We start from the raw sequence: 14,022 nt of genomic DNA on the forward strand, positions 1-14,022 counted from the left end.
TTTACAAGCGTGCATTATGCGTGTGCAAAACACACGCTCATCTGAACAAGCCCTTAATGAGTGACATCACTTTAATTTGGTTTTAAGGACTAGTCATTTTTTTTCTTCTATATTTAAGCGGTCATAATCTGGTTATTTTTTATCTAATCTAGCTATATGAGATATTGGGTTTTACTTACCTACACAGGTGTTTCTCATACTTGTCCAAGTAAGCACTGCACCTTACGTGAATGACAAAGGTATTAGGAGGTGCAATTCATTTGTCAAATCTGCAGGCACCCCTGTGCGGCAGATGGAAATCTATGTCAACTCCGAGCTGGAGTACCTTTTTGCCATCATCTTTACCAGTTTCTGGCATAGATTATAGTAAATGTGATGGACAGCATGCGCCTTTGCCCCCTAAAGCAGGTGGGGGGGGGGGGGGGGCGCAGTCTATATGCCTAAAGGTCATAGTTTTGACACGTGTCAAAATTGTGACTTTTTTGCACCAGACCCCATTGTATTTTATGAGCAAGTTGTTATCTATATAGGAACCATGTTTGGCTTCCTCTAAAAAAAAATATATATATATAAAGACGAAAGCCCTCACTGACTGACTCACTGACTGACTCACTGACTCGCCAAAAGTTCTCCAACTTCCCGATATCGTAGAAACATGAATTTTGGCACGAGCATACATTATCTCCAAAATAGGAAAAGTAATTGGGTCCCGACTCGATTATTCAATTCTAGCGCAAAAGAATTGGCGTCGAAATTTAACGTACATAATCTAAATCTCTCACTTCTCAATGTCATAAAAACTTCAAATTTGGCACGGGCATTGATTATGTCATAAATAGGAAAAGCTAATGGGTCCCAACTCGATTATTCAATTCTATGCGCAAAAGAATTAGCGTCAAAATTTTACGTACGGAATGTATTTTTCTCACTTTCCGGTGTCATAGAAACGTGAAATTTGGCACAAGCATTGATTATGTCATAAATAGAAAAAGCTAATGGGTCCCAACTCGATTATTCAATTCTATGCGCAAAAGAATTAGCGTCCAAATTTTACGTACGGAATGTAATTTTCTCACTTTCCGGTGTCATAGAAACGTGAAATTTGGCACGAGCATTGATTATGTCATAAATAGGAAAAGCTAATTGGTCCTAACTCGAATATTCAATTCTAGCGCAAAAGAATTAGCGTCCAAATTTTACGTACGGAATGTAATTTTCTCACTTTCCGGTGTCATTGAAACATGAAATTTGGCACAAGCATTGATTGTGTCATAAATAGGAAAAGCTAATGGGTCCCAACTCCATTATTCAATTCTAGCGCAAAAAAATTGGCGTCGAAATTTTACGTGCGGAATGTAATTTCTTTACTTTCCAGTGTCATAGAAATAGGAAATTTGGCACAAGCATTGATTATGTCATAAATAGTTAAAGCTAATAGGTCCCAACTCGATTATTCAATTCTAGCGCAAAAGAATTAGCGTCCAAATTTTACGTACGGAATGTAATTTTCTCACATTCCGGTGTCATGGAAACGTGAAATTTGGCACGAGCATTATGTCATAAATAGGAAAAGCTAATGGGTCCCAACTCCATTATTCAATTCTATGCGCAAAAGAATTAGCATCCAAATTTTACGTGCGGAATGTAATTTTCTCACTTTCCGGTGTCATAGAAACGGGAAATTTGGCACGAGCATTGATTATGTCATAAATAGGAAAAGTTAATAGGTCCCAATTCCATTATTCAATTCTAGCGCAAAAGAAATGTCGTCAAAATTTTACGTGCGGAATGTAATTTTTTCACTTTCCGGTGTCATAGAAACAGGAAATTTGGCAGGAGCATTGATTATGTCATAAATAGGAAAAGTTAATAGGTCCCAATTCCATTATTCAATTCTAGCGCAAAAGAATTGTCATCGAAATTTTACGTGCGGAATGTAATTTTTTCACTTTCCGGTGTCATAGAAACAGGAAATTTGGCACGAGCATTGATTATGTGATAAATAGGAAAAGCTAATGGGTCCCAACTCCATTATTCAATTCTATGCGCAAAAGAATTAGCGTCCAAATTTTACGTACATAATCCAAATCTCTCACTTCCCAATGTCATAGAAACATGAAATTTGGCACAAGCATTGATTGTGTCATAAATATGAAAAGCTAATAGGTCCCAACTCGATTATTCAATTCTAAGCGCAAAATAATTAGTGTCCAAATTTTATGTACATAATCTAATTCTCTCACTTCCTGATGCCATTTTATATGAAGGAAACGTCGCATGGTTACCTCCACGTAGTGTGTCCTGGGTAACGCAGAGAACTATGCAAAATGGTGAACATGTGTTTTTCCTCAGTATCTCTAAAGTAACCACGACTTCATAAGATTTTCCGTGTGAACACCAGATAGACACCAGTACCAAATTAACTCGGGCGTAGCCGGGTATATCAGCTAATATATATATATATACATATATATATATATATATATATATATATATATATATATATACACACATACACATATACATACATATATACACTACCGTTCAAAAGTTTGGGGTCACATTGAAATGTCCTTATTTTTGAAGGAAAAGCACTGTACTTTTCAATTAAGATAACTTTAAACTAGTCCTAACTTTAAACAAATGCACTCTATACATTGCTAATGTGGTAAATGACTATTCTAGCTGCAAATGTCTGGTTTTTTGTGCAATATCTACAAAGGTGTATGGAGGCCCATTTCCAGCAACTATCACTCCAGTGTTCTAATGGTACAATGTGTTTGCTCATTGGCTCAGAAGGCTAATTGATGATTAGAAAACCCTTGTGCAATCATGTTCACACATCTGAAAACAGTCTAGCTCGTTACAGAAGCTACAAAACTGACCTTCCTGTGAGCAGATTGAGTTTCTGGAGCATCACATTTGTGGGGTCAATTAAACGCTCAAAATGGCCAGAAAAAGAGAACTTTCATCTGAAACTCGACAGTCTATTCTTGTTCTTAGAAATGAAGGCTATTCCATGCGAGAAATTGCTAAGAAATTGAAGATTTCCTACAACGGTGTGTACTACTCCCTTCAGAGGACAGCACAAACAGGCTCTAACCAGAGTAGAAAAAGAAATGGGAGGCCGCGTTGCACAACTAAGCAAGAAGATAAGCACATTAGAGTCTCTAGTTTGAGAAACAGACGCCTCACAGGTACCCAACTGGCATCTTCATTAAATAGTACCCGCAAAACACCAGTGTCAACATCTACAGTGAAGAGGCGGCTGCGGGATTTTGGGCTTCAGGGCAGAGTGGCAAAGAAAAAGCCATATCTGAGACTGGCCAATAAAAGAAAAAGATTAAGATGGGCAAAAGAACACAGACATTGGACAGAGGAAGACTGGAAAAAAGTGTTGTGGACGGATGAATCCAAGTTTGAGGTGTTTGGATCACAAAGAAGAACGTTTGTGAGACGCAGAACAAATGAAAAGATGCTGGAAGAATGCCTGACGCCATCTGTTAAGCATGGTGGAGGTAATGTGATGGTCTGGGGTTGCTTTGGTGCTGGTAAGGTGGGAGATTTGTACAGGGTAAAAGGGATTCTGAATAAGGAAGGCTATCACTCCATTTTGCAACGCCATGCCATACCCAGTGGACAGCGCTTGATTGGAACCAATTTCATCCTACAACAGGACAATGACCCTAAACACACCTCCAAATTGTGCAAGAACTATTTACAGCAGAAGCAGGCAGCTGGTATTCTATCGGTAATGGAGTGGCCAGCGCAGTCACCAGATCTGAACCCCATTGAGCTGTTGTGGGAGCAGCTTGACCGTATGGTACGCCAGAAGTGCCCATCCAACCAATCCAACTTGTGGGAGATGCTTCTAGAAGCGTGGGGTGCAATTTCTCAAGTTTACCTCAACAAATTAACAGCTAGAATGTCAAAGGTGTGCAATGCTGTAATTGCTGCAAAAGGAGGATTCTTTGACGAAAGCAAAGTTTGATGTAAAAACAATGTTATTTCAAATACAAATCATTATTTCTAACCTTGTCAATGTCTTGACTCTATTTTCTATTCATTTCACAACGCATGGTGGTGAATAAGTGTGACTTTTCATGGAAAACACAAAATTGTTTGGGTGACCCCAAACTTTTGAACGGTAGTGTATATATATATATATATATATATACATACATACTGCAGATTAAGAATCGGCAGCATGTCTGTTTATGTTGCAGATGTGCAGAGGATTTTTGCCATAGAGATCAATGAAGAACATACATACCCAACACCAAGATCCGCAAATACACTTTTGCTGTGGACTTTGAAGTGTTTCTGCCCCGGAAATGCAGAGAATCTGCTTGGAAATCTGCGTTTGTTGATGTTTGACAATAACGTCTGCCAGTGTGAACCACTACTGCCATAGTGCAAAAAGGCAACACATTCCGCTGCAGAAAATCGGCATGTAAAGAAAATGCAATTGCTTATACAATCGGCAGAAAAGCTAAAGAATGTCTGCAGCTCAGACATCCTCTGTGAAGGTTCCTATAGCTTGTTACAATTATTTAGACATTTTTATAGTTTTTGTTTTTTTATATTTACTACTTTTCGATAAAGAAAATACTTTTATATAAAAAAAAAGTTTTGTTTTTGTGCCACAGCTTTCCAAGACCCATAATATTTATATGCTTCCACCGACTAAAGTAAATGAAGGTTTGCTGTTTGTATTAGGACTTTTACAGTATTTTGCATTAGTACTGTTTGGAGTATTTACAGATTTTTAAATTCTTTTTGGGATCTGCAGAGAACAGCTCTTCTAGCATTGTTTGTTATGGTGTTTTCTGTGAGGGATAAAAAAAACATTCTTTTTACAGTACTGGTCATTTTTTTTTTTTTAAGAAGGGAAAGTTTTTTAACTTTTCTGTGAAACCACTTAGATGCCGCACTCAGCATTGAATGGCATCTGAAGGGTTAAACAGCTAGGTTGAGTAAATACAGTAATTAAACACAGAGAAATGTTTAGATGAGCAAGTGCTCACCCCATATGTGCCAATCACAGCCCAAGTGCGCTTTGTGATTGATAAAGGGCCCTGAACAAAGGTCCATGTCACCTCTCTCCCTGGGATGATCCAAAGCCATGCAGGAACAGAGGGAGAATTTATTAGGGCACGTTTACATGGGCGAGTGCAACATCAGTCCGAAAAACCTGGAACAATATTGCACTTGCAAATCCGCAATTATTATGCAAGTGTGATGCAATTTTTGCGCATCAAACTTGCATGAAAGCCACATGTATATTTTTTTTTTCATACTGTAGAGAATGGATAATTCTTCAACAGAATTGCCCAAAAATAAGACATGCTCCAATTCTTCACTTCACAGAGAACACAGTGATAACGCTGAGGACAGATGATGTACTGTAGTACAGTAGATGTCACTTGCGGTCCTATGTAACAGCACAGAGAACACAGTGATAACGCTGAGGACAGATGATGTACTGTAGTACAGTAGATGCCACTTGCAGTCTTATGTAACAGCACAGAGAACACAGTGATAACGCTGAGGACAGATAATGATGTAACCTGCAATCCTATGGCCTGTATCGGCAGTCTATGTATGAAGAATGATCGCGCGGCGATCTCCCTCCATACATCGTGGGCACGGGCTGTTTCTTACAGCCCACACCTAGTGGCAACAGGTGTGATAAACTGCACGGCTCATCGAAGCAGTTAATCAATTCTGACAGCAGCATTTAAATCCCCCACACATCGTCCCGTACGGCCCCCACGATGAAATCGCAGGGAGTCATGCGGGTATCATGGCAGGCTCGGGCCCTCTGAAAGGCCCCAGGGCTGTCATGGCAGAGTGCCTATCAATGTAAATCCAATTAATTTGTTCAAGACATTCCAAAAAACACACCAAACCACATTTTTCTAAAGCATTTAGCGCTGCTTTTTCAGCACTAAAGGCTGTACAACGCTCCCATTCATTTCAATAGGGGCTGTTCACACAAGCGTTTTCGGCCCTGCGTCGCCAATTGAAATTAATGGGCAGTGGTTTCAGCGCTGCTAAAAACATGGCGCGACTTGATACCACGTTTTTGGCAGCGCTAAATGCCATAGCTACACTGCCTGAGAGAAAATAAAAAAATCAATATACTCACCTAGCGTGTGCCACCGGTGTCTCGGGGGCCACTCTCCAGAGCTCCATGCAAGCTGCTGGGCACTTGACAAGCCATCAGAGCATCTTGCTAGTGACGGGGGATAGAAATTCCCTGCCTCCAGCAAGAGATTACTCTGATTGGCTGAGTCAGCTGAGTGACAGCTAACTCAGTCAATCACAGACAGAGCTGGATGCATCAATCATAGCCATACATCCATCAGTGGCTGTGATTGGAGCAATCCATGAATGGCTGTGAAATTAGCACCGAGGTCACGTGGGCTGGCAGTGAATCTAGAAGCAAGCGATGGAAGAAGAGGCAAGATTCTGCAATGAAGAATCATCGAAACTGGAAATCGGTGAAAGACGAAAAAGACAAAAGTAGAGGTATGACTGTATTAATAATAAAGGAATCTAAGCAATAAAACAAAAATACATATTTGGTATCATTGTGTGATTTGGTATGATCCATAAACCTCAGATCTATCAAAGTAACGCATTATTTACCCCGCACGATGAACATTGTCAGTAGAGATGAGTGAGCACGCTCGTTTAAGGCTGATGCAGCCACAAGCCACGATTTCACCTCAGCCACCAGCTGAAGTTTATAAATCTTGCATAAAAAATTTTTAAACCAAGTCCAAACCTGTTCACTATATTATATTAGTAAGTGGTGCATTGTGCCGCAAGAAACACTGGTACTAGTATATTTACCGCCCAGCCCGCACCCTCCGTTCTGCTAACGAAATTAGACTAACTGCCCCTCTAATTCAAACCTCTCATTCCCACTTTCAAGACTTCTCCAGAGCAGCACCTGTCCTCTGGAACGCGCTACCAAAAATATCCGGACAATCACTGACACACTAAACTTCAGGCATGCTCTAAAAACGCACCTCTTCAGGGAGGCATATCATATCCCCTAAACCAAACGCCTCTAAACTCTGACTGATAACATGCTCCCTGTCCTATCGACTGCAGCTCCTGCTAGCCGTAATCAACCAGCATCTGCAGTCATACCAATTCCACCACTATACAGCCTGACCATTGTCTATGTGTATAGCACCCCACACTCTCCACCTCGCCATACCGTGCACATCTCCAGCCCCTTTACCTTCTGTATCACCCCATTATCTGTAGTATGTAAGCTCGTTGGAGCAGGACCCGCACCCCTACAATTTCCATCAGCTGATTACTTCATGTAACTGGGGTCTTGTGTTATTTCTCCTGTATTGTAAGCGCTGCGGAATATGTTGGAGTTATACAAACAAAGATTATTATTATTAATCAACAATCTTGTAGAAGGATTTCACAGCAAAATATCAATATTTGGAGATGATACAGAACTATGTAAAGTAATTAACACAAGAGGGGGCAGAATACGTTTGCAAATTGATCTGGGGGTTTGGGCAGAGAAGTGGCAAATGAGGTTTAACACTGATAAACATAAGGTTATGCACATGGGCAGAGGAAATACATGTCACCATTACACACTAAATGGGAAACACTAACATGAAAAAGGACTTGGGGATTTTAGTTAACCATAAAGTAAACTAGAGAAACCAATGTCAGGCAGCTGCTGCCAATGCAAATAGGATCATGGGGTGCGTCATATGAGATATAGGGGCATATAATGAGAACATTGTTCTTCTTAACAAGGCACTGGGCAGACCACACAGAGAGGTTATCAAAATTGGGTTTATTTTGTTTAGAAAATAAATATATCAGGGACGATACAAAGATCTCTCCCATGATCTGTTTATACCCAGGTCTGTGACTGTAACAAGGGCGTGTCCTCTACGGTTAGAGGAAAGAAGGTTTCTACACCAACATAGAAGGGGGTTCTTTACTGTTAGAGCAGTGAGACTATGGAACTTTTTGCCTGAGAAAGTGAAGATGGCAAATTCGATAGAAGAGTACAAGACGGGCCTGATCGACTTTTTTTGAGTGTAACAATATTACCTGTTATAGTCACTAATTACTTCACATGGGGCATGATCTGGGAATTATTCTGATTGCCAGAAATTAGGAAAATTGGCTTCAACCTCATACGTTTTTTTTTTGCCTTCCTCTGAATCAACATAGCAGTCTTTTTTTCAGTCCTACATACTACGTTACGAGTACTAAATTGAGGTCTATACAAAAATAAGGGAAAGAATGAACGAATTTTTGTATAAAAAACAGTAGTCAGGAGGCCATTATAAAAACAGTGTGAGAAAAATTGAATATATTTTATTATATGTATATATACACGTTACCTGTTTTCATGTTCCAACTGGGCAAGTATTTTTTCTAACTCCCCTTGTTCTTCCTCTGGATTTAGTCCTCCCACTATCATTGTAGTAGTACATGGATCCCGATCTGTAATTGGACTGGAATGACGTAGTAGATACTGATCCTCCTCACTGATAAAAAACATACCAATAATGAGTGAGTGACAAGCAATATGCTAATTCCTAGATGGGATGAAAAGAACATTCTGCACCTATGCCTTATAAGAAGGAACAGCTATGCCATCTTATGCCACCTTTTAGTAAAGTGTCATAGTGGTGGGTAAAATAATCTTCTTCATATCGCTTCATCTAAAATATGGTTTGTTTTTTGGACGATGCAATCGTAGGAGCTGGGAGGAGCCTAACCTTAAAGAACCACTCCAGAGAAGTTATTTTTCATTCATTATGCAGCTAGTCCCTCAGTATATATAAGTGGTTTAGTGTTACATTGGTTAGACATTTCTATTTATCTACAAACTCTGTGTCTGACATTTTCATTGGTAACATTTTGGGGTGCTGGCAACATTTTTTATTGTGTTTTTAGGAGACGAGCTATTAAATGAAACTGCAATTCTGGCATTGTTTAGCTTATAGGGCTAAAAGCAGGTGATAGTCTCTTCCATCAGAGAGACAGAGGCACAAATTGTCTAGATGGAGTGGAGGGAGAACCCAACCTCCTCTTCACACGACAGTTTTTATGTTCAGTTTTTTGTGAGCCACAACCAGGAGTGGAGAGAAAGTATAATGGAAAGGTGTGTAGTTTTCCCGTATTTTGGACCCATTCCTGTTTGGCTCACAAAAAAACTAAACAGAAAACTGTTGTGTGAACGTGCCCTAAAGGTCATTTCGGCTAATGCTTGGGTGTAAAACCCAGAATAAGGCCTCCTGTCTGTCAGAACAAGCAAGTCATTTTCTAGGTTTTATTCTCATCCAATAGCAGAAAAATCTTTTTCTCTACTGCACACATATATTATATTCACACAATGATAATCAGGGAGGGACATACAGAAAGTGCAAGAGTGCGAAGATCCAAACTACTGGAAATAGCATCACGAGTATAAATTCATGTCGCCATTTACAAATTCTAGGATCATTTGCAGCTGTTTTGGTGGCCATCTGGAGTCCTGTTGCATCAATATGCTATTACACTCAGCAAAAAATGAACATTGCGGGATTTGGGGTAAGCACTGCGGTAATTACAGATACAATACATCTTATATACAGGGGACATACAATTAATTTCTGTGGCTAGGTGTGAGTGAGCACCCTAGATTGAACTCACAGAATTGCACAGCATTAGTGACTAGGGAAGAAGTTGATGTATTGCACGTCTCTATCTTGGTACCTCCACGGCCTCCTCCTCCAACACCAGGAAGGGGCCATCGCTGCACACATCTATCTTGCCCACTTCCCCATTGTGTTCCTGTCACCCCCAGCTTCTATTCAGCCAGCAATGGTCAGCTCCTGGTAGACAGGCTTTCCAGCTCCCTCCACCCACTTGCAAGCAAAAGGCTATTACATGGTCTAATCTCCCACAAAACAATAGTTGGCGCAGATGTAGGACAGTCAACAAGGCCACTGATTGGTTGAATGTTTTGTATTGTTCTGAAAAGCTCTTAGAATAATATGACTGGATTGGTTAATCAGTGTGTCAATCATTTTGGTGCATTCGTTATAAAAAGGTAATTGATGTTTAGACTGTCACTATTCCCTTAGCACCTCTAAAAATGTAAGTCAGATTACTAGCATTTGTATCTTTAATGTATACTATGCACCTGGCAGAGTATTTTGCTATAGTTCTACTCTATTTCGGTGTGCCTATATATCATTTCCTTATGATTCAGGAGGGGTATCGTCTCTCCTTAGGGAGAGCACCTAGAAGGTGTGAGGAGACTTTTAAGGCCATCCATGCTCCTCTGGGAAATATGCAAATGCAAAGATGGAACAATACCTCTACAGCGCCATCTATTAGAAGGCGGCATTCCTGTAATTTCCTAATCACTGTTTACAAGGCTTGTTTAAAAAGTCTGACATTGACTTGGAGGAATGCTGCCTTCAAATAGGTGGCGCTGCAGAGGTATTGTTCTATCTTCCCATTTCCTTACAATAAATATCTTTGGATAAAATGTTATGTGAAAAAATAACAAATGACATTTTTGGCCACCATTTTTTAGGCAAAATCAAAAACTATACATTTGAGTGTTGCTGCACTGCATGAATTCTATGTATGTGAGGCAGCAAAAAATGTTAATGAAGGTGGAAAGCACCATCATTTACCACTACAGTAGCAATATATAAAATTCATAAACTTATTAAAGGGGATTCCCATTATAGACATTTATGGCATAAATGTCTAATAGATGTGGGCTGCATCCAGAAGCGTAACTAGATTCTCCTTGGGCCCCGATGCAAGGGCCCTCTACCCACGATGTGCTGTTTATAATACTGGTGTCCTCTTATGTGAGGGAGGGGCCTTTAGGCCCCCTACGTCTCCAGGGCCTGATAGCTACTGCTACCCCTATACCTATGCCCCTGGCTGCACCTCAGGAAATTGTGGTTGCAGTATGAGGTTGACTGTATATTACAGCTGGCACCCGCTGCGACTGATGTGAATACAACTCTTGTGCCATTCATTGGACATAAGTGTGTTCATTTGTGGGATGGTACAGCTAAAATGGACGTACAGTTACCATATGTCCATTTGCAGAGAGGGGTTAATGCAGAGGGTTGACATTTTTAGTGGGACACATCATCAGTGCACTGCTGTATCCATTTTTCTCCCAGTTCTCCTGAAGTCCCATTTTGCTGTAAAAATGGCAAAACTTGTTTAGGAAGACAATGAGACTTTTTATGACCCAATTTTAATTTTATTCTAAGACAGTGCCAGTCAAGCCTTCTGCTTTTCTATGTTTTAATGTTAATAAGATAATGCTATATAATTAACCTGCTACACTTGTGGTAGTAATACTCACAGGCTGTCATCAGGAGAAAGGCTGTCAGTGAAGAACGAGCAGTTCTGATTTTCCATCTCGGCAAGTCTACAGAAAGAAAGGATTTCAAAGTATATAGGAGCTACATGAAGAGATGAAGGCAATATTATATATTCTGAAACATATTATAGACTTCACTTTGTAGTCACATTAGATACGTCCCCTTGTGAACATTCCCCTTATGTGTACATAAGGAAGCAGAGCCCCTTAAAACTTGGAAGGAATGACAAGGGAAGCTTGGATTCATGGCCAGGTACAAATAATTATCCTATTTTCATCTTTTCTCTTAGGCTACATCAGTGTTCTCTTTTACATTGTTTGGCTCTGTCCTTGGAGCCAAACAGCAAAAAAAATGAGAAGTGTCAGATCTGGTTTATGCCAGACCCAAATTGAGCCCATTGACTATAAATGGGTTCTGCCAACTTCTGGCATGCAGGCAGAAATTTTCAGCACTGAGTCCTGTCAATGGCAGCAAAAGCAGGTTTACGGGACATCACAGGCTGACTTCAGTGAGAACCGTAACCGCCAGCGGGAAAGGAGGGGGAGGTATGAGCTCTTTTCTCCATGAAGGAGTCTTTCAAGGTATTTCATAGAGGGAATTAGTGCAGAGTGAACTGATCCAGTTGAATTTTGCTAAATGTTTGGTTTACGGCAAACCTGAACTTTAGACAGTTTTTCCCAACCAAACCTGGTGGTGGTGCCACCTCTTCTCCTGTGGCTCACCTGGTAGCACTGTTGCCTTGCAGTTCTGGTGTTCTAGGTTCAAATTAACAACATCTGCATGGATTTAGCATGTTCTCCAATTGTTTAATAATCTTTATTTAACTCCATGCCGATGTTGCCATTGGTAACATTTGAACCTAGGAACCCAGCACGGCAAGGCAACAGTGTTAACCACTCAGCCACCATGCTTTTTCCTCCATCACTTTTATTTATATAGTACGTACATTTATTGAGGAGATTATTAAGAAGATGTATCCCACACAAACACAGGTTGAACATACAACCTCCACACAGATGTTGCTGTTCAGATATGAACCTAGAAGCCCAGGGCTTCAAGGTAACAGGACTAATCATTGAACCATCATGCTCCTTCTTCCTCCTCAGGAATAGTCCATTCTAGAAGTTAATGTGTAGGAATCTGAGCAAATATGACCAGGGATAAATTGTAATGGCTAGACTACTGGGTCAGAGCATCTGAACAGCGGATCTGGTGTTTTTCGTATGCTTTATTCTACAATAAAGAGTAGATAATTCCAGCACTCCAACTTCTTGTGAAAAATATTTTAAAAAAAACAAACAAGAAAAAAAAAACCCACGTAATCTTGTAACCCTTTCCAATCCAATTTGTATCCTGGTCTTCCTAGGGGGCTTACTCTTTTTCTGCTGTTATACAATGGCACTATCTGCTGGCTAAAGCCAGTACTGCATGAGGTGACACATTAGATAGGCTCCGACAGCAGAGAGGCTGGCATATACAGTAAGAGAACCCCGACGGATGTCTTCCAACATTGGAGCTGTACAGCCTTAAATCATAATGTCTTCAGACGTCACACAGTGGATTGGAAAGGGTTAATGGCTAACAAAAATACATGATGTTTTATTTAATTCATGTTAAGACATAATGCTGGCAGAAGAAAATCATGGAATTGATAACCTACGCGTTTCTGCCAAAATGCATAGGAGATCAATTCCATGTTCGTTTTCTGCCAGTATTGTTTTAATGCATGTATGTATTAAATGGAGGGAATTTCTTTTTAATTGGAGTGCTGGAATTATATCTTATTTCTTGTGCTACTCTCCTCTGGTTGTCTGTTGGTACAGACAGTTACATGGTTGCTGGTTCATTGACATTGTGTGCCATTCCCTATTTATGCTTTAAGACTTTTTTTGGCATTGTGAATGTTCCTATGTTTTTCAATTTTTGACAATTGGCAGATTTATCAGTTTCCCTGGAGACAAAAAAAACTAATAACAGCAATTTAGATCAATAAAGCTCCCTAATACTGATTGCTAATTTTATTATACAGACCTGCTGGCAAAGTGTTCTATCCTTGAATGTGTATCAGCATGAGGAAGCATTGGAGAAGACACTGGCCTGCAAAACAGCGAAAACCATATAGGCATGACATAAAAAAAAGATCATAAATAGACACTTCAATGAGGGCTCATTCACATCTACGTTAAGACTTTTTATCTCTGTTCCATGTTTGGAGCGGAAAACCAGAAAAAAAGTTACATGAAACATTACAGTTTTTTCCCCATTGATTTCAATGAGTTTAGAGATGAGCGAGCGTGCTCGTTTAAGGCTGATGCTCGAGAGGGCATCGGTCTTATCGAGCATCAGACTTAAACGAGCATGCTCGCTCATCTCTAAATGAGTTCTAAAAAAAAATGGAATGTCTTTAGTTTGCTTTAGTTTTGTCAGGTTTTCATTATTTCAATGGAACAAATACATATAGGCCATGCAATACTCCTCTGGGAAAACAAGCATGCAAATTGGAGATAATATATCATCTCTGTAGTGCCACCTATGGGAATGCATAAGGAACAACCACCCCAAAACAGCTGTCTCCAGATGATGTTACTTGATTATGGTTTGGCTTATATAAACC

The 14,022-nt window shown here is 40.0% G+C and overlaps 1 protein-coding gene across 1 annotated transcript in view; it reads right to left on the minus strand.

Moving 5' to 3' along the window:
- The window catches only part of LOC136580440 (dystrophin-related protein 2-like), a 121,482-nt gene that overhangs the window by 36,575 nt on the left and 70,885 nt on the right, over positions 1–14,022 (minus strand). Inside the window, exons 19-21 of the mRNA XM_066581017.1 lie at positions 13,440–13,505; positions 11,390–11,455; positions 8,403–8,549 (exon numbers count right to left, since the gene is read on the minus strand). Coding sequence (XP_066437114.1) covers positions 8,403–8,549; positions 11,390–11,455; positions 13,440–13,505 — 279 coding nt within the window. The remainder of the gene's footprint in view (positions 1–8,402; positions 8,550–11,389; positions 11,456–13,439; positions 13,506–14,022) is intronic.

The sequence above is a fragment of the Eleutherodactylus coqui genome, chromosome 10 (assembly GCF_035609145.1).
Source record: "Eleutherodactylus coqui strain aEleCoq1 chromosome 10, aEleCoq1.hap1, whole genome shotgun sequence".
NCBI lineage: Eukaryota > Metazoa > Chordata > Amphibia > Anura > Eleutherodactylidae > Eleutherodactylus > Eleutherodactylus coqui.